Source organism: Nasonia vitripennis (genome assembly GCF_009193385.2).
Source record: "Nasonia vitripennis strain AsymCx chromosome 1 unlocalized genomic scaffold, Nvit_psr_1.1 chr1_random0002, whole genome shotgun sequence".
NCBI lineage: Eukaryota > Metazoa > Arthropoda > Insecta > Hymenoptera > Pteromalidae > Nasonia > Nasonia vitripennis.
In genome coordinates this window covers 2,787,560-2,809,156 of record NW_022279588.1, presented here as the reverse complement: position 1 = coordinate 2,809,156, position 21,597 = coordinate 2,787,560, and the positions used below count along the sequence as shown (strand labels likewise).

At 37.6% G+C, this 21,597-nt stretch overlaps 3 protein-coding genes across 3 annotated transcripts in view; all 3 read left to right on the top strand.

Moving 5' to 3' along the window:
- The window catches only part of LOC100114711 (sperm-associated antigen 7 homolog), a 313,215-nt gene extending 305,383 nt beyond the window's left edge, over positions 1-7,832 (top strand). Inside the window, exons 7-9 of the transcript XR_004226823.2 lie at positions 6,973-7,005; positions 7,452-7,542; positions 7,798-7,832. The gene's annotated coding sequence lies outside the window, so the exon portion shown is untranslated. The remainder of the gene's footprint in view (positions 1-6,972; positions 7,006-7,451; positions 7,543-7,797) is intronic.
- Positions 7,833-10,850: 3,018 nt separating this feature from the next.
- On the top strand, positions 10,851-12,179 carry LOC116416901. The gene has a single exon (XM_031927192.1). The coding sequence runs from the start codon at positions 10,851-10,853 to the stop codon at positions 12,177-12,179; it is 1,329 nt and encodes a 442-aa protein (XP_031783052.1).
- Positions 12,180-12,215: 36 nt separating this feature from the next.
- Positions 12,216-16,103, top strand: LOC116416873. Its single transcript, XM_031927146.1, has 3 exons — positions 12,216-13,892; positions 13,956-14,183; positions 14,244-16,103. Exons 1-3 carry the CDS (start codon positions 12,216-12,218, stop codon positions 16,101-16,103), a joined length of 3,765 nt encoding a protein of 1,254 aa, XP_031783006.1.
- The last annotated feature ends 5,494 nt before the right edge of the window (positions 16,104-21,597 follow it).

The following is a 21,597-nucleotide window of genomic DNA, read 5'->3' as shown; positions in this document are numbered from 1 at the left end:
AAATCAGTTTTTGGCTCAAATCGAGTTGTGCCACCATTTTTAAGGAAAAAACGTTAGTGCCATCGTAAAGAACGGGAAAAAGTACACAAAAAAAGTCTACTTAAAAAGTTGCACCTCAAAAACAAGGGGGTCAAAATATCGATTGAAAACTTTAATAATTTTTTTAGATCCGATATTTGAGGTTATGTAATCCCAAAAAAATTGCAGTTATTCATGACATAAAAATACACCAATGTGAATTTTTAAAAAAATTTTTATCCTATAGGGACTTCAGAAAAAAATAAAATCAAAAAAACACGTTTATCGACGTTACTGCGCATGCGCACTAGGCAGAGAGCTAAAAATTTGGCTATGGGAGTTTTTTTTTATCCCCCATCGAATGGTATATAACATATATACATTTTCCAAGGGGGCCATTTCACCATAGTAACCCGGCTATAGCCTTTGTATGTAACTTTTCAATTATTACTATTATAACTATTATTAAAAATAAACATTATAAAATTGTATACTACTTTCCTGAATCAATTAATGTAAAAGACATTTGCAATAGTTTAAAAATTATTTATTATTACAACAATCCTATCACTTTTCCGTAAATATATATATATATATATATATATATATATATATGTGTGTGTGTGTGTGTGTATACGTGCTAGAAGGTGCAGAAATCTATCTCACCAACACCTAGTGAGAAGAACGCCACATGTACACTATACAGGTGCATTGACAGCGGTGGAAGCGGGGGGTAGCTCCCACAAACGCTACATCCACGCTGTATAGTCTGCTAAAGGGGAGTGGTACACACGCCAACCACTATGTCCACCATCTTGGTCCTAATCTTGTACGAGTGTCAGTGGGCCCCCTACAACGGCGGCCATCTTTGTCCTTACCTTTGTACACCGCCTAAGGCTCTCACCTCCCCCTCTTTGGCCGCCATTTTGTCCCTATCCTTGTACATATACTACTGTTGACGAGATCTAGGTAGTTCGCACTTATTGTTAGTCCTCACTTTGGCACCCGTGGCGTTGTTTTTGTCTGCACATGGAAGACAGGCGATGGTCTGCCTGTTATTCACCTCGATGGCCTTCACGTTGGTTGAGTTCCGGCACCTGGCGTGGTAGTACAGACCATAAAACTCACACCTTTTGGGGTCTTTGTGCTGTATAGGTTGTGTACAGCTGCTGCATGACTGAAAAGGCACTTCCACACTCTTCTCGCCATTTGAACTCATTTTTCGTCGATAACTTACTAGTAGTCGGTAAAGTAGATATTCGTAGGAGGCTGATAAGTTATCAGAGAGATAGAGAGAGCGAGCGCGCGGGCTAATTCTTCAGGTGCGCGCTCAGATAGCTCTCGGCCTTCGGAAGGTAAACACGGGACTTCGCTTATAGAAATCGGAAAACTTCGTGATACCGTAAGCTGTGCTGTGTCCAGCGGATCGAAGTGTACCGTGTGAGTGAGTGAGACGCAGAGTCCGGGTATTCCTGACCTTGCCCAGCGGTCCAGCGCAGTGACTGTCTTGTGGTCTGTCCAGGAGTAGGAACGTCGTCGACGAGACAGAGAAGGTTTGTTTGGCGCGCAGTGCATGGGAGAGAGTGCATGTGTGAGTGTATATCACCCATGCGAGGGTGATCTGGCGCGCGCGACCTTCACGACGATACACGCGTGCGAGCGCGATTATTCTGGCGTCGCGGCTAGTCGCAAAGTTGTTGGCGACTCGCATATTATTATTTTATGATTGTAAATTCACGTTTACTTCGCGACTAGTAAATATAACCTTAGTCTTTTTATTTTACGTGATTTGTCGTCATTTCTAAACCTCGCTCGCTTATTTCCGATCCCTGTTCCTTCCTGCGAATACCGCCGCCTCTGCGGGCGTTATTTATTAATACTTATTTAACGCAGTTGAGCAGCCGAGCACGCGCCAGACGGTGCGTAGTCCCAGCAAAACAGAAGCAGCTGAAACAGCTGCATGCAACGGAGGTGTTTCGCGGGCGGAGAGGAGTCCTCCGCCGCATCGAGGGAACGCGATCCAGTCGTTTAACGAGTTATCCGTTGATCGTATTTACACCCCGTTACAATGTATACATTGTGATAAGGAAATTACAGCTATGGCTTGTGCCATTGATAAACATTTAGATTCTGAAGAACATTTGTACAATATTGGAGAATCTACGTCAACAAGCCGATTTGATCCTAACTTTGCAATAGCAGAAATTCAGCTAGCGGGAATGATAGTAGATCGTAATATTTAATTTCGTTTTTCAGAAGAATTATTGAAAACACTGCAAAATTTCATTCGTGATTCAGATATAATAAAAAAAATTTCACTAGATAGAATAAAGGCTACAGCAATAGTACATGATATTTTAGCACCAGCTCAAAAAGAACGTTTGACGGAAATTTTGAAAAAAACAGAATTCTCGGTTTTAATTCATGAATCAACGGATATTTCTATACATTCATCTTTATGTATTATTGTATTTAGCGGAACAAAGTGTGCGATTCATTATGGGATGTAGTACGAACATACAAAGGTGATGAGAAAGCAAAATCAGATGCGGATTATATATTCAATGGAGTTGTAAACACTTTCAAAAAAGCAGATATTCCACTTGAACATATAATAAGCTTTTGCTCAGATACATGCAATCTAATAATGGGACGTTGTAATTCTGTTTCATCAAAATTTAAAGAACTATTGCCAAACATTACTATTGTGAAATGCGCTTGTCATCTTGAGCATTTAGTTGCTTGTGATGCCATGAAAATCTTCCCTTCAGAATGTACTAATTTATTAACATCAACTTACAATTATATCGCAGGTAGTTCTCGAAGAATGCATGCTTGGAAAGTTGCGCAAGAAAAACTAGGTTTACCCCCTTTAGTAATGTTAAGGTACACGCCAATTTGCTGGCTTTCGATTTATTTATCAATTTGCCGAATCCTTTGTAGAAGAAGTGCATTACGTTTATTTTATAGAAAATAATGCGAAGACAATATGGATAATAATAAAAGCCAATCGTCTGAAAGCGACAAATCAGCTGAAGGCATTTTAAAACAGTTAGAAGATCCTCTTATGACCCTTTACTTATTGTTCTTAGAAGCAATGTTAGCACGACTGATTAGAGCTAATGAATATATACAAACTGAAAAAGCGATCGTACCTGAATTAAATAATAAAATGACTGAAGTTTACGTTGATTACTTAAGAATGTATATGAAAGCGGAATATGTTAACAGTACAGCTATTTCAGATATTGATCCAAACAATGAAGATCAATTCAAAGATTTAAATCAAATGTACATTGGTCAAAATGCTGAGATTTTTAATTAGCGCTGAGGTGTCCAATAATGAGGAAGTAAATTCTTTAAAGGACGAATTCCGTCACATGTGTTGAAAGTTTTTAATTGCATGTTGTGAAAATATAAAACAAAAATTTAAACTTACAGAAGATAGGCACTATTATCATCCTAGCAATGCCTTAAGCGTTCAATTTCACAAAAACCATCCAAATCTTAATGAATGTTTCGAATTATACGCTCAAATAAAGGCTTGTAACGATCAATCTTGTAGAAATGTTATCGACGAACAATGGAATCACTTTGTGGAATATCAATTTTCAAATGAAATCAAAGATAAGCTAAATAAAGCTAAATATTGCGATCAATTTTGGTTGATTCTTAAACGTTTCAGAGATGAAAATTCTAAACCTTTGTTTGAAAATTTGGCTGATTTAGCACTTACAATTCTTTGTATACCTCATTCCAATGCCTCGCCAGAAAGATTATGGAGCAAACAGACACATGTAAAAACAAAACCTAGAAATAGATTAAGTTTTGAAACGATGCGCGCGATTTATTAGCCGCTCAGTACGTAAAAGATCAGGGAGGTACTTCCATATTCATGCCAACTACTAAAATGGTTGAAAAAATGCAACGACCTTGTGTTATTCGACAAAGGAGAACTGAAAAAAAGTTTTATAATCCAACGAATGTTATCAAATATGGGGATATCGAAATTAATGACAATATGAGGTTACATTGTCTAGCTGAAGAAATGCTCTTTCGTAAAAAATATACAGATATGAATACTGAGCAAAAAACTAAAAAACCAAATAATTTAATAAATTTTAAAGAAATGTCAGTCAAGGACAATGTAAAGCAGGAGACCGATACTAATAATGATGATTATTTTATCGATGATAAGAATGATTATTATTTTATAGGTAGTGAACGAATGCCTGATCGTTTGACAGGAAAGCGAGGTAATTCAAATATAATAAATGAATCGCGTGTTAAAAAACTTAAAATTACTAATAATAATCATAACCAACAGGTAGATAGTCTTGACGTTTCAACAGTTGATACTGCCCATCCTTACAATGATAAAGTAATAAATCCTGATAGTAAAATTAATGCAAATAATGTTATAGAGGTGAGTGTTCAAGATTTTTGCGAGAATGATATTTCGATTCGATGCTTGCCTAAGAACTTTAATGTTAATGACGATTCCGATTTAAAAAGGTTCGAAACAGAATTTCAAAATCTTGGAACAATATTTGAATCCGATTTAATGAGTAATGGTCTATTGTCAAGTATTGAATATCATATGCGTTCAAACATAGAGTACACTGTAGGGAGATATAAAAATAAAGACAATCATCCTATAAGAGATTATAGAATAAGAGATGAGGAGGGTCAGGTCCCTATACTGTACACACCTAATCATGAATTCAAATTGTGGCCCAAAGAATTTAGAACTTTACATGATCAAATGTATATAGATGGGGATGTTATCGATGCTTTTGGAGCGTTTCATGGGAAGGAATGGAATAATGCAATTGTAGTTCCTACGCAGCAAACTAAGCATGTGTTAGTAAGTATCGGTAATACAATGATTCCAAGTAATTGGTTTATGTTTAATCTTCAAAAAAAATATTTTGAAGCTACAATATTGATGTCATATGCATTAAATAATCATTGGTGTTTATTTGTAATTAATGTAAACGATAAAACCTTGACTTACATAGCTCCATTATTTATAGAAAATCATAATATCAGTGAACGTTCTGTAGCTTGCTGTACAAATTAAAAAAAATATCTCAATAGTCCTTTACAAAAGAAAAAAAAAATAATTTGCATGATATCGAATGGACGTACGTACCCTGTACGAGTAAACGCAAAGTGCAAACAGATGGTCACAGTTGTGGTGCATTTGTCATGCATTATATGGATTGTATAGGACGTAAAATTGATTTTGATATTAATTTCAATGCTGACAAATACAGACAAGAAGTTGCACATTTTTTAATAAACAATTCTGATAATATGAAAAAAAAAATTTTTGTATTGTTTTGATGATAAACACTTACCAGAAATTATGTGTGTCTTGTGTGAACGATTCGTTCACAAGGGCTGCTTAAATCGCACTATCCGTAATACTGAACACAGCACAACAGGTGACGTTGCTTTAAATATTGCAACAGTATATATCTGCAAATTGTGTTCCACTTAATGATTGCAAACGAAAAAGAACCCAGCTATTAAACATTATTAGCTTTTTAATAAAATGAAAAATTATGGAAAGAAATTCAATTGGCTCTCCAGCCACGGCAATTAATCAATACAAAATTAATGTTTAATGGTTTCTTTATAGCATCAAAATAAAATTCATTTTACTTGCTATAGGCAAGGCTTCAAAGATGCACTTTAATGATAAAGTAAAATTTAAAAGGCTTACTAGCCACGGTTTCTGAAACCGTATTTTGATTAAATTAAAATGAAATGCAGTTGGCTTGCTGCATCCAAGGCTTTAAAGTTGAGGTATTAACGTACAATTTAAAAGGCTTACTAGCCACGGTTTCTGAAACGGTATTTTGATTGTATCAAAATGAAATCTATTTGGCTTGCTGCATTCCAGGCTTTGAAAGCCGTATCATAATGGTACTACTATTAAGAAATCGTATAGTTGATGTATGCATTGAAAATGAATTAATAAAAATATTAAATGTATGTACATTAATCTACTCCGATAAAGCTATAAACAATGCAGTGTAGTTGCTAAATGAAAAAAGTTTATAATCAAAACGAAATAAACATAACCATACCATTTTTCAGATTTTGCAAATAAAGATAGTACATGTATTCTTTTAGTCAACCTAAATAGTTAACAAATTTGTCATTTCTTTATTTTTAGCTAAATTAAAATAAAGATAGCACTCTTTTCAATGGATAAAATGACTAAAAGAATTAATTACTTCTAGTACTTATATTGTATTTTTTAAGAAATGGTATTATTAAGAAAATGCGTGTGAGTATTTATTCTATCTGAAGCTAATTATTATTTTATGTAAGGAAATATTAAAAATTGATGATAGATGTAAAGCGCCATCACATAAAAAAATAATTAATTTGATGATAACGCGTTTGAGCTCAGTGCAATAAATTTAATATGTTAAGTTGTTTAGTTAAAATAAAAAGTATTAAACATATGTTTCATAACAATATTGCATTACGAATACATGATACTTTAAGCACTGAATTCATATGTTTTATTGATTCTCTTCAGAAAGAAAAATGAAAAATAGTCTAGTCGACATAAGAGAAGTAATTGATTTTATTTGATGAAATGAAAAGTAAATTATTGTAAGCAATATTATCCGACAATATTAAAATAAAAATCATTCAATCCATTTTGAAAAACTGTAATGTAATATTAACGATGCGATCGATTTCCCTTTATTAGATTTGTATGTATTTAATGTATAAAAATATTCGTTTTACCGTAAAAGTGAAGAAGAATTGCTGTTTAAATTATGAATAATCTGCCGAATATAACCTGCTTTACCTAAATAGTACATACAATTTTATTATAATTTAATCATTTTAAATGTTAAACTTTCATTTGTACAAAGTAATTTATATTCTTAATACTGTACTAACTGAGATATTTTTACATTGCAGTTACGAAAAAAAATGAGCAACGAGAAGAAAAGGGTAAATGTACTTAATGTTAATGTAGCTAACATACATAATATCTTAAAAGTTGCATGTTGCATAAAATGTGTTTTAAATGCTTTCTAAAATTATTTGTATCCGTACTAGTTTTTAGACTTTTTAGAAGAAAAATTAATAAATATTTTATTTATATTTATTACTAATTTATATGCTAAAGAATAATACACAAAAATAATTTACATCTTCAAGAACATTAATACTACATGAATTTTCTTGAATTATTATTAATATTTTTATGTCACTAGCGATTTTAGCGTGCTACGCACGTTTTATATCTCCTCTATTTTACTTTTTGATATTAGAAATTCAAACATAGAGATCACGCGTAAAATCGAAGAATTAAACAGAGAACGCATACAATGATTACCTGTTTTTAAATAGAATAGGATAAAATAAAATATTTAATTGAATTATTTATTTTTCAGGAAGAAGAAGCCGAGAAAAGTAGACAAAAATTAAAACAATTACAAGAAGAAATGGCAGCGGAGAAGAAGAAGTTAAGGGAGTTAACAAATGGTAAATATAGTATCTGAATTTTATTCTGCTGTGTTATACAAATATACAGGATAAAAATTAATTTTCATGTATATTTAATGCACTTTTCATTATAAAATTATATATGAGACGGTTTAATAGTACTTATCTTCGTTTTACCTCCGAGTATTCAAAATTTTTCAAGGAAATGTTATCTATATAATAGAAAATGGACAGTATTGTTTCTTATAAAAGTTATTGTAGATAATTATAATATTCGTTCGTTTTGTTTTATAGAAACTGAAACTTTCTCCATGCAAGTAGACCCAAATGGTAAGAGAATATTGAATTCGTATTATTTATTTTAACGGTAATGTCTGATCTAATATTTTTTTAATTAATTTTGATCATAAATAAATTTATTAAGATTTCCCATCGCTAATCAAAGTATTCGTAAACTTTGTAAGCGACTTAAAAATGTCTTTTTGACAGCAATGTTACAAAATACAGATATTTAAAATGAAATATACACGAAAGATTTAATAATCAGTAAATATTTACATTTACTCTACTTTGCCTTACCAACAAACTTAACGTGCTTCTTACCGTACAAATTTTAATTTGCCATCAATTTTTGTTGCAGTTATGACATACATGTTGTTACAATCTTGTTATAAATAAATTGTGTGATCTAATGAAACTTTTGGAATGATAAGCTAATAAGCTTGTATTTATAAGATGTTTTGTTATCGTACATAAAATAAAGAAAATTATAAAGTATATTATTAAAGTAATCTATATTTAGAAATACTGCATGTAAGATAAATCAAAGAAATAGCTTTTACGGAAATAAAACCAATGCCAGAAATGGCCTTAGGGGGATTATTGACACCACCATGCTATTTCTATTTAAATACATAACTTTTCTTAATTTTAATTCGAACTAGTCTATGAATCAATGAAATGTTATAGAATTTTAAATCATGATTTAAATTTTTAAAATCCAGAAACCGTTGATGCTGCCAAAAAAAGGATCCCTCTGCAGATGATGTAGTGGAAATAATTGGGTGTGCCAAGTATGCCAAAGTGTGTCATAGTGTGCCAAAGTGTGCCAAAGTGTGCCAAAGTGTGCCAAAGTGTGCCAAAGTGTGCCAAAGTGTGCCAAAGTGTTCAAATTCGGAAATTTGCTGCACTTTGGCACACTTTGGCACACTTTGGCAAACTTTGGTACACTTTGAGACACATGGGTTTTTCGGAAACAAACATCTCTTTTTTGACAAAGTATGACACAGTATAGCACAGTTTGGCACGGTATGGCACAGCATGGCACACTTTATTACACTTTGGCATACTATGGCACATTTTGGCACATTTTGGCACACTTTGGCAAACTTTGGCACACTTCGGTACACCCTGATAACATGATGTTGGCCGAATGACGGCACCGAGACTGCTCGGAATGGGCCACGCGTGACGTCCAGGTACCCCTGCTCCATGACCCGGAAATGACGGCATTGTGCTCAGCACAATGTCGGCACGCGGTGCAAGCATCGTGCCGGCACTTAAATTAAGAAAAAACAGAAAAATTAAAACCCTAACGGGGATCGAACCCTGAACCTTCAGTTAGCAGGCTGGCACTTTACCACTCGACCACGAACACTTGTTACAAGTCATAGCTAATTGTGTCCTTATGTACTGCGAGTAGCTGTTGATGTTAATAAAGTTGTAAGTTATGTAATTGTAATAAACAATCACCAAAATTATTATTAACGCTTTTAACAACATTGATATTCGCCGCTTATTTCGTGTAAGGCGCGAAACTGGCAGGCTGCTATAAATTCGGTAGTCATGAAAGAGTAGTTGTTGCGTCGCAACACGGCTCACGAGGTGGTGGCAGCACCTGCCGGGCGCTTCGTTCTTGCGCGCGCATTCGCGCCACGTTTTTTGACATCTTCCCGTGCGGGTGCATGCCAGTCAGTCAGTCGACAGCCATTCCAACGAGCGGAAGTCTTCCTCGTTGTTGACTTTGCTTTACGCGATTACGATTATAAAGTTCAAACTAATATCGCGAGTTTAATATTCAATTAAATCGCATTTTATTCATAACCGACCCACGAGCGGTTTGCCTTTGTTGTGGCCTAGCGACGTATATACGGGACCCCACGAGTCGCGTGTTGCGTTCATCAACCGACCCACGTTCGGTTTTCTTTTCTTTTGTCAAACTGTGACAGCAACAATAAAATTGAACAATCGTGTGTGCATGTGAATGTGTGATTTGCGTGTACCGCGTGTTGCGTGCGCGCTCAACGGCGTTTTTCTTTGTGTCGACTTCACTCGCAGTTTTGTATTCTTAATCAACGTTTTTTTTCTTGTGTTCTTCTTAATAAATTGGGTTTTTTATGTCTGCGGACTTTTTCCCATAAAAAGTGTTATTTTATTTAACTTCCCTCAAAAATATTAAAATCAGTGAAAATCGTAAAATCAGTAATAATAAAATCATTCGAATCTCAATATAGCTAAAAACTTAATTCGGTCTTGTCTGCTCTCAAGGCAAACAAAGACTTCGCGAAATAACTTCTTTTTTTGATGTTGAAATTATTTTGCAATTGCTTCATGGTGCCTCCTGTGAGGTCTTTCCTCACTATCGTTCGCGAGTGACGTCACACAAACAAGTGCCGACCCGTTGTGCGCGTGGCAACCGGTGTATCGGTGGCGATTCTGCGAAAAACTCTCGCGTCATAAAGGGCCGAAAGTTTCGTCGAGCGTGACGTCATCCAACTCTATCAACATCATCATTGTCTTGCCGCCGTCACTCCACGACCAGGTCACCTCTCCACCCAGCTGGCCATCTCGTCGTGAAGGATGTCCAGGATTGTGATTAAGATAAGTTTTTGTTTCAATTCTCTCGCCTCTATTAATCATATACTTGCATTCGTTTGAGTTTTCCGCAAGCGTTTTTTCGAATAGTTATCCGATTATTATATTTTGTTTTCCGGAATCGTTTTCTCCACGGTTTCGGAAATTTATTAGGACATTGCGTTGCTTCGTTATTCGAAAATAACGATTCGCAATTAGTTATCTTTTCTTGGTCAATTTAATTGAATTTTATAAAGTTTTTTTTTTTTTTTTTTTTATTGCCTTGTATCATCCTTTCACTTCGTTATAATTTAAATTTTTTATAATAATTAATCAAGTTCTTGAATTTATTCCTTTGCTTGGACTAGAGTAACTTCAGTAAATTAAAATCATTTTGTGTAATCTAAAGGCCAAGCAATTTTTTCGTATAACTAGCTTTTTACGTTATTTAAAAGTTTATTTTCCTTTTTTGGTTACATTCATATTTTTCAACAATGTCTCTCACTGCTGACCAAAGCAAGCGTGTTGCATACATTCAACAAAAATATAAGTCACTCGAATCTCAAATAGCGAGAGTCGAAACTTATGTCAAGGGTGCCAACCCAGAGGCAACCAATGCGAAGTTAAGGTTGGATATTTTGTCTTCATTACACCAGGAGTACATGAAGTACAATGATGAACTTTCCCAGTTAGATCCCGACAATCCTTCGATAGGTTCGTTTCCCGATCTCTCTGATCGTTATTTTGAGGTTGGCGCTGCTGTTGAGAAACTTCAACGGAGTGTTGATCCGCCAATCCCAATTGCGAATTCCACTCTGAATGCGAGTACAATCGTTCTCGCGGAGCATCAGGCTCTTCCCAAAATTCCTCAGGTATCACTGCCTATGTTTGACGGTAATCGTGAAACTTGGTCCCATTTCAAGAGCAAATTCACCACGCTCGTCCATACTCGTACGGACATATCGGATGCCGTGAAGGCCGGTCAGTTGTTTTCTCTGCTCACAGGAGCGGCTTTAGCAAAGGTGTCCCATTACGATCCGTGTGAAGCCGATTATCAGAAGGCTTGGACCAGTCTTCTCAGTTTTTACGATCAAAAGCGTATCGTCGCTAATCAACATTTAGATGCTCTGTTAGATCTTCCTCGCTTGCAGAAGGCGTGCGATGAGGATTTGTCATCTCTGGTGGACAACGTTCGCCAACGTCTCAATATTCTTGAGCGCTTGGGAAGAGCGCCTAGCGAAGATTTAGTTGTTAGGATAATAGAGAGGTGTCTACCTCCTGCAGTTTCTAGTAGATGGCAAGATAGACTAGAACCCAATGCTTTCCCTAAGTTGGACGATCTTCTCAAGTTTATTGACAATACAGTGTTCAAACTGCAATCTCTGCATGGCACTTCTTCGACTGCTCCCAATAGCAGAAAACGTTCTGGGGAAGCCGTTCCGCAATCGCATTCTAAGAACCCGAAACAGAACGCTCGTTCTCTGGTCACTTCTGGAGTGTCTTCAACTTCTCAAGCTTCTCAAATCACTTGTCCAAAATGCAAGGGCGAACACAATTTATTCAGATGTGTTGATTTTGAGAAGCTGTCCGTTTCAGAACGATGGAAATTCGTAAACAGCAATAAGGTGTGCCGCAATTGTCTCGGAAAACATCCTTTTCCATGCAAGAGTGAACACCGTTGCAAGAAGTGTTCGAAGGCTCATCACACAAAACTCCACAATGATAAGGGTTCTGGATCGCAGTCGTCGAAGGCGCCAGAGGCGTCAAAGACTTCTGAATCTTCAACTAAAGAGGTTCCTAATTCTTCGAATCCTCAATCATGACTCCATGGATACACATATACTTCTGTTGCTTTTCCCATGGACTCTCAATTGATGACAACTGCTGTTGTCAAGATTCAAGATTTTCGAGGAAATTTTATCGTGGCACGTGCTCTGCTTGATACCTGTTCCAACGTAAATCTAGTTTCAGAAAAATTTGCTAAAAAATTAAATTTAATAGAACATTCTTGCCTCGTTAACATAGGAGCAGTTGACCAACTGTGCACTGTTTCAAAGAGTCAAATTTCAACTACTTTGCAATCGAGTTATAACAAATTTCAAGCTAATTTACACCTTTTGCTAGTTCCGAATATCGCAGAAGCCGTGCCTAACGAAGCTTTTCCTCGCGATCGTTTTGACATCCCGAAACATATTCAACTCGCCGATCCTCAGTTTCATTTGCCTAAACCCATCGATCTGCTCCTTGCTTCTAAAACTACTTTGTCCACCTTTGCGGTAGGACAGATTAAATTGCGTAACGAGGAAACTCGATCGGAGATCATCCTACAAAAAACTAGGTTAGGATGGTTAGTAGCTGGAGGTGTAGACCCGCTTACTTCTTCAAAACAAGCTTCATGTAACATCGTTAAAGTGGACAAACTTCTCGAACGTTTTTGGCAAATCGAAGAATTTCCTAATGAACCCGTAAGATCTCGGGAAGAAATAGCTTGCGAAGAGCATTACGTCGCTCACACCACTCGTGACCCTGTCTCCGGTAGATACACGGTTCGCTTACCCTTTAAGGACAACAAGTTTGAGTTAGATAGTTCTCGATCACAGGCCCTTCGTCGTTATTATGCTCTTGAACGAAGTTTCGAGAAAGATCCTAAGTTAAAGGCTGACTATTACAAAGTTATGGAAGAATACATCACTTTAGGTCATATGACTCCTAATGACGACACCGAAGACGGCTGTTATCTGCCTCATCACGTTGTGGTCAAGGAGTCCAGCGAAACCACGCAGTATAGGGTTGTTTTCGATGCTTCCTCTAAAACTTCGACAGGCATTTCGCTTAATGATATTCTCCTTGTGGGTCCCACTATTCAAAACACCATCTTCGAGCAAGTTTTACGTTTTCGTAGACATCTATTCGTTGTAACAGCGGACATCGAAAAGATGTACCGTCAAATTCTTGTCCATCCAGAAGATCGAAAATTCCAAAAGGTACTTTGGCCTGATCCAAAAACAGGAAAATTGAGAACTTGGGCATTAAATACCGTCACTTTTGGCATGCCTGCTGCCCCTTTCTTAGCAATACGCACAATTCATCAACTCGCTCACGATGAAGCGAAGGATTTTCCTCGAGCTAGCAAATTGCTTATTCGCGACTTTTACGTCGACGACTTTGTATCCGGAGCGGATTCGTTCGAGGAGATTTTAGCCATTCGTGACGAAATGATTGCGTTGCTGCGTCGAGGCGGTTTTCTGATTCGAAAATGGGCATCGAACCATCGATCTATTTTGGACAAAATAGATTCAGGAGTTTTCGAGTTGGATCACATGGTCAAAGAGACTCCAATCCAGAAAACGCTGGGAATCATTTGGGATTCCGAGAATGACCAATTAAAATATACAGTTGTAAAAATGGATAACGAGACTACTGTGACCAAGCGAAGGCTCCTATCAGAGATATCCAAGATCTTTGATCCTCTTGGATTGTTAGGACCAATTATCTTGTATGCTAAGGTGTTGATGCAAGACTGTTGGAAATCTAAGGTAAATTGGGATGAATCTCTTTCTCAGGATGTCTATACCAAATGGCATTCGTTTTCTATTCAGTTGCCTCTTCTTACGGAATTCTCAATTCCTCGCACGATTTTGATTGCGAATCCCATTAGGAGCGAGCTTCATGGATTTTGCGATGCTTGTATTTCTGGATACGGAGCATGTCTATTTGTCAAATCATCTGACGCTCTTGGACATGTCTCTATTCGATTGCTTTGCAGTAAATCTAGAGTGGCTTCTCTGAAGGGACTTACCATTCCTAAGCTAGAACTCAGCGCGGCTGTAGTTCTTCGAAAGCTCCTTTCTTAGTCTAAATCTCAACTCCATTTTTCCATTGATCAGATCTACCTTTGGTCCGATTCAACCATCGTTCTCTTTTGGTTAAAGAAATCTCCTCACGTATTGCAAACTTTCGAGGCTAATCGGGTATCGTACATCCAATCGTTACCAGACATCGTGCATTGGCGACATGTTAAGTCTGAAGACAATCCAGCTGACTCACTTTCCAGAGGCCAATTACCATCTGAATTTCTAGCTAATTCTTTGTGGAATTCTGGTCCTGATTGGTTACGTCTTCCCGAAGGAGAATGGCCTGAATCATCCACTACTTGCTCATCGGTAACTCTAGGTCTCAAAAGGGCTGGTTGTTTTCTTACCAAGCCTGCATACAGCGAAATCTATTTGCGTTTCTCGAGTTTTGAACGATTTGTGAGGGTTGTTGCTTTTATTCTGCGTTGGAAACGAATCAGATCTCAAAAGAAACCAGAACGGTTGTTCCCAGAGATCTCCGAATCGAAGGATAGGATTTCCAAGATTCTCCAGTTGATCCGACCATTGGAGGTCTCTGAATTATTAAATTCAGAAGATCAAATCATATTCATGGTTCAATCCGAAAATTTTTCAATTGAAATTCGTCAATTGAAAAAATTTCCCAATCTCAAAACTTGGTTAGGCAGTTTACATCCTTTTATCAAAGACGACAAGTTACTTCGGGTAGGGGGTCGTTTGAAATTGTCGGATCTTCCATACAATCAAAAACATCCAGTTTTACTTCCTAGTAAACATCCGGTTACAGATATGATTATCCGCCAGGTTCATCGTGTCAATCTCCACGCTGGAATTCAATCCACTCTTTCTTCCATCAGATCGAAGTATTGGATTCTCAATGGAAAAAACCAAGTGCGGAATGTTGTTAGACATTGTGTGGAGTGTATTCGTCAACGGCCAACAATCGTTCATGCTCAAATGGCCGATCTACCCAAGACTCGAATAAATGAATCGCCAGCTTTCTCTCATGTAGGAGTAGATTTCTTTGGTCCAATCTTAATCAAAGAAAAAAAGGATCGAAATAGGTCGTTCATCAAAACCTATGGCTGCGTTTTTGTGTGTCTAGCTTGTAAGGCCGTACATATCGAACTGGCGACCGATCTTTCCTCTGAAGGTTTCATGGCTGCCTTTGATCGGTTCATCAGCCGCAGAGGAGTCCCCGAACATATTTATTCGGACAATGGCACTAATTTCGTTGGGGCTAGTAACGAACTTCGTGAAGTTTATGATCTTTTTGAAACTCCAGAATTTCGAAAGACAATAGGCACTTATGCCATTGCCAAACGGATAGAGTGGCATTTCAATCCACCTCTGTCTCCTCATTTCGGAGGTATTTGGGAAGCAGCTGTCAAAAGCTTCAAACACCATCTTAAGCGTGTTCTCAAGGATCAGAAACTCACTTACGAACAGATTAACACTCTTCTCATCCAAATTGAGGCAATCCTCAATTCTCGTCCTCTCTGTTCGCTTTCTACTGACCCCAACGATCCTGTGTCCATTACTCCTGCTCATCTATTAGTAGGACGTCCATTCAATGTCTTACCAGAAAAATCTGTCTTTTCAGTTCCAGGCAATCGACTCTCGACGTACAAATTCCTTACCAAAATGCGCCAGGACTTCTGGAATAAATGGCATAAGGAGTACCTGCATGAATTGCAAACCCGCCAAAAATGGCATGACTCTACTGCGGAACTCATCGTTGGATCGGTGGTGATTCTAATGGACGATATCACCTATTGTTCAAGATGGCCACTGGGTGTGATCGTCGAGGTACATCCTGGGAGTGACGGCATCGCTCGAGTAGCTTCTGTCAAGACTTCAACCGGCATCTACAAGCGTAACATCACCCGTTTGTGTATTCTTCCCACGACTTAGATTAGCAAATTGTTATGACCGTTAGCGACCGCATCGGAACCTCACCATTAGCGTCGTTTTGTAATGCCGATTTTTGCCACAGATGTGCGCGATTTGGCTTGCCATAAACGAGTTGAGCCACGTCGTATTCTGTGTAGCACCTTATATACCTGGCCCGCGAGAAGTAGATCCGGAATTTCTACTGCCAGAAGCTCAGGAGTCAAGCGCGAAGCTTGGCTTTTGCGACGCGATGCTTAATACGGAAAATTCGGGTATTAGGTTTCAAGATGGTTGAGGTTCCCTCTAGTTATTAAGTAGTATTTTATCTTCATAGGTTTAAGCTATCTCTTGTAAATATTGTTCATTAGGATAATCATCTGTGATCAACAGATCAGTCACTCCAAAGGAAACTGATCTTTTACTTGTCTAGTCTGTTCCTTGTCAAGTAAAATCAAGATTAGCGTTAAAATGTAAGTTTAACGTTTGTAAATTGTTCGTCGATATAATTAGTTATAAACTTCATGTTGCGATTAATTAAGCGTTGCTTGTATCTTTTTTGAACTCTATTTGCGTCATCTCGTAAAATTATAACTCCGATTCTGCAATCTTCCCCGGGAGTATGTTGCGTCGCAACACGGCTCACGAGGTGGTGGCAGCACCTGCCGGGCGCTTCGTTCTTGCGCGCGCATTCGCGCCACGTTTTTTGACATCTTCCCGTGCGGGTGCATGCCAGTCAGTCAGTCGACAGCCATTCCAACGAGCGGAAGTCTTCCTCGTTGTTGACTTTGCTTTACGCGATTACGATTATAAAGTTCAAACTAATATCGCGAGTTTAATATTCAATTAAATCGCATTTTATTCATAACCGACCCACGAGCGGTTTGCCTTTGTTGTGGCCTAGCGACGTATATACGGGACCCCACGAGTCGCGTGTTGCGTTCATCAACCGACCCACGTTCGGTTTTCTTTTCTTTTGTCAAACTGTGACAGCAACAATAAAATTGAACAATCGTGTGTGCATGTGAATGTGTGATTTGCGTGTACCGCGTGTTGCGTGCGCGCTCAACGGCGTTTTTCTTTGTGTCGACTTCACTCGCAGTTTTGTATTCTTAATCAACGTTTTTTTTCTTGTGTTCTTCTTAATAAATTGGGTTTTTTATGTCTGCGGACTTTTTCCCATAAAAAGTGTTATTTTATTTAACTTCCCTCAAAAATATTAAAATCAGTGAAAATCGTAAAATCAGTAATAATAAAATCATTCGAATCTCAATATAGCTAAAAACTTAATTCGGTCTTGTCTGCTCTCAAGGCAAACAAAGACTTCGCGAAATAACTTCTTTTTTTGATGTTGAAATTATTTTGCAATTGCTTCAGTAGTCATAATAATATAATGAATAAAAATTGGCAAGGAACAAAGTCCGGTGGATAAATAATAGCCCAAATTAACAAAATCAACAGCCTTAAAATATAATACATTGAAAAGCCTTATTTCGTGAATTGTGCGGCTGAAAATTTCTAAGTTACGCAGCCAACAAAGCCAGCATTCTGCGGGAATTTCGTTCCGACAGAATGCTGTCATGGCGAGCAGCACTCCCAGCAGGCATTCTGCTAGCACTCTGACAGCGTCAAATGTTAATAAATTTTGAACACGGGTCGAAGGCAAAATGCCGTCATGTAGCTCCTCCAAATGTCGTCATAATGCTGCCATGAGTGCCAACACGGCGTGACCGCAAAATGCCGACATTTTGCCTTCGTTCGTGCCGGTGTCATACAGCCGGCACTCATGGCCGTCATTCTGACAAAGTTTCGTGCCGTCGCAATGTGAGCACGCGTGCTGGCACGCTATGCCGCCAAAATGTCAACATTATGACTTCCGAAATGGCAGGAAAAAAAATTGTTTAAAATTCTAACGAAAGATGTCTTGGGGACGGCACGAGCGGCCAGCATCGCCAGGTCACTGCCCCGATAACATCGCGTGCCGGGCATTTTGGGGTCACGCATGCTGCCCGCTAGTCCCCAAGAGATCTTTCGTTGGAATTTTAAACAATAATTTTTTTCCCGCCGCCCGCGCGCCAAAACATTGCCACTGCACGATGCCGTCATATTGACGGCACGCGTGGAGCTTGAAGTCCCAGTTATAGAACGTAACAATAAATAATTTAATAAAAAAAAAAAAGAAATTCTAGCGTCGGTAAGACTTGAACCCGGATCCTTTGGGTTAGTAAGCTGAAGGTCTACCACTGAGCCACAAGTACTCGTTACAGTTAATACAAAAATTTTCATGAATTTTTCATGAAACTATTTTTTTCACAATTTTCATTAATTCATTATTTGTCATCTTATAATTTGTTAGTTTAACTCTTATAACGTTCTCTTTAACTTTTATACACTTTGTACATTCTTTAATACATTGTTTTTTGAAGAAGCCATAAAATCATTGCATCTGCGGTAGTATCAAAGAGTTTTTTATTTTCAATTTAGACTGATGAAATAATCATATTTATAAAAAAATGAGTTATGTTGTATTCGTAAATATAAAACATAAAATGAATAATTATGAATTATAAATATATATTTGTAGAGTAAAATAAAAAAATAAAATTTTCCTGCAGTGTTACGGGATATTTTAGATAAATCTCCCTCGAAAATATTATTTATTTTAACGAGTCTCATGTGCACAGACAACTATACAGCTATCGAGCAAAAAGCATGAATGGTCACGTCACGCGTTTCGCTCCCACGATCGATTCTTTTATTCTCTCCTTTTGTCGCGAGTGTTTATTGAACCACTGAATATTTATTTAAGTCTCTTACCTTGTATTATAACTTGTATGTGTCGTCGGTTTGATAGCTCTTCTTTCTGAAATATCTACCTTTGTGCTTTATTGGAATTCGGGTTGAATGGTTTGGAATGATTTAAATTGGCAAAGTTGTGGTCCAAATAATTGTATATTCTCCTCTCTATTTTATCTTTTACAAATCTTTCGTCAAAATGATTTATGAAACTCCCAAACCAATAAATAGGCAAAATTGATCTTTCTTCTCTATCTCTACTCTAACAAATAAACTCTCGAACAAATAAATCTGATCTGAAGAAAAACTCTATATGGTCCGCCGGCTTCGTCGCCCGATCACGGAGTGAGAGAGCAGCGTGGTTCGAGAGCGCTCGGAAGAGGTTCCGGACCTCCCATGCTGTCGCCAGCTTATTTCCCCTTAGCCGCGTTACAGTGTCGACGCTTGTTGCACTCATTAGACCTTACGGGGCCTGGCAACTAGTTGCGCGCCGAAATGCAACGTAGCTCCGCACGTGCGCCTCTAGCCGTTGGCGGGGAAGTTGTTTAGGTTAGCGAGATTCTTAGCCACTTGATACTTTTGTGGCCTTGAGTCTCGCTGTACCTTTTTACGTGTGGAACTTTCTCGATCTTACTTTTGAAATTATTATTTCAAATGCGAGATCGGGAAAGTTGTCACGCAACATCCTTCCCCCCTAGAGAACGTTTCTAGTCCCCGAGAAACAATCGTGATACCGTCAATTTGTGGTACGTGGTCCCGTAACTGGAAGAATTTGTGTTTTTTTGTGATTGAATAAAAGAAAAAGAAAATTTTGTTAGAATGATTCGACTAATTAGGAGGGATAAGAGTTTTTAATTTTCTTTTGACCGCTATTATTATTATTATTATTATTTATTTATTTATTTATTTTTTTTTTTATTATTTACACTGGTCTTCAGTCAACTCTGCTGTTTCTCTACCCTTTATGTGATATTGTTGATTCCTTGTGAGCTATTGCTCAGCACATGATCTATGTGTGTTATATCATATGTTAATGCTTTGGCTCATGGTTCTTTAATGCATTTAGCCTATGATTTTTTGGCTTGAATACACACTTGGTGTGTTTGATTGGTGGAATTTTGATTAGAGAAACGCCTTTGACGAGACTTCTGTTGGTCCTAAATGTTTTGTTTTTATATTCGGGTGGGTGGTTGCAGGGATTATCAAATAATTCTGTTGCTTTGGTATTATTTATGGGTATTAGACATGTGTTTTAATTAATATTCCACTTACTTTTGTTGTTGTGGTCCGTGGTGTTACATTGAGTGTCTTACATGCTAAATTGTTAGTACTTTTCGATTTCCTGCGCTAACTAATTGTCTTATGTTTAGATACTTCATTTTGTTAGTTTATAATGTTATATTTTATGTTATATTTATTTGAATACATGAGGATTGCAATCAAAAACTTAATGTAGTATAAAAATATAAAAATATGTTATTTATTTTGTTGGGTCCCCCTATTTTTGGTACCATTTTACAATAAAATATAATGTAAATTTTTATAGAAGATTGAGGAAAGAGAGAAGAGAGAAACATAAGAAAAAAAAATTTATTGTGACAGTTGCGCATAACTATAAAGACTCATTTTGTCGTCTTCTTCTTCTTTGACTAGGTCTTGATTTTCATCTAACCATAGTGTTGATTGTGGTCCATTGACTGTGTCGAGGCTTTGGTCCATTGTTGTTGTTGTTGGGTTTGTTTCGCCATGTCCTTAAGATAGCTCTTCCAGGTCTATCTCTTCTATTATTATTACGTCAGGTGATGCGGATTCTTCTCTATCCGTTGCTTGTTGCTGATCGTTTTGCGTGGGCCTCTCTTCTTCTATGGTTTTTTTTTTGCAATCCCTTTGCATTCTCTTGCATGGGTGTCTATGTGCTTGTACTGAAAGTATTGTCCGCATTTTTTATGTAGGTCCAACTTTTCTCCGTTCTGTATTTTGCACACAAACTCATGGTCCAATTTGTTTCTGTGGTCAGCGAGTTTTCCGCAGATGTGGTGCCTTTTCCTGTATTGTGTATCTTGCTTTTTGACGTGTCTCGGCGTCGCCCATCTCTGTTTGAATCTCTCGATGCAGTGGTCGATTGCCTTCTTCGCGTGTTCTTTATTAAAGTATTGCACGAAGGCGAGGTACTTGCGCAATGGTGTGCCTGGCTCCTGATTTTTGTGCAACACGAAAGTTATCTGGCCCAATGGTCCAAATGTGCCAAAAATTCTCGTAAATTCTTTGGTATTTGGGCACAGAATCGCAGTCCCGCTGTATCGTCCAATGGTCCGATAATTAGTGGTAGCATTGGTACAGGTTTCTCGCTTGGTTTTGTTTCCGGTTTAGCCGATAATGGTGGTCGTAATGCGGGTGGCAGAAATGGGAAGACCAATTGTGATGCCATTTCTGTAGCTAGTACCATGGATGTAGGAATGTCCAATCTTGGTTGGTCCTTTGCAGTTGTATCAGGCGTTATGTTGTCGGTTTTTTTTATTAGGCCTGTTGCGTACTCTGTAGCTTTCTTGTTGTGTATTGAGATCTGATATGCGATTGCCAGTCTGGTACGTCCTTGTTGGTCCGTGTATATTTTTTTAATATCGCATGGTCCAAACTGTTTTAGATCTGCTTCTATGTGTGCTGGGTTTCCCCTTATGACTATTGTTATGAATTTTTCATTTATTTTATTTGCGTTCATGAC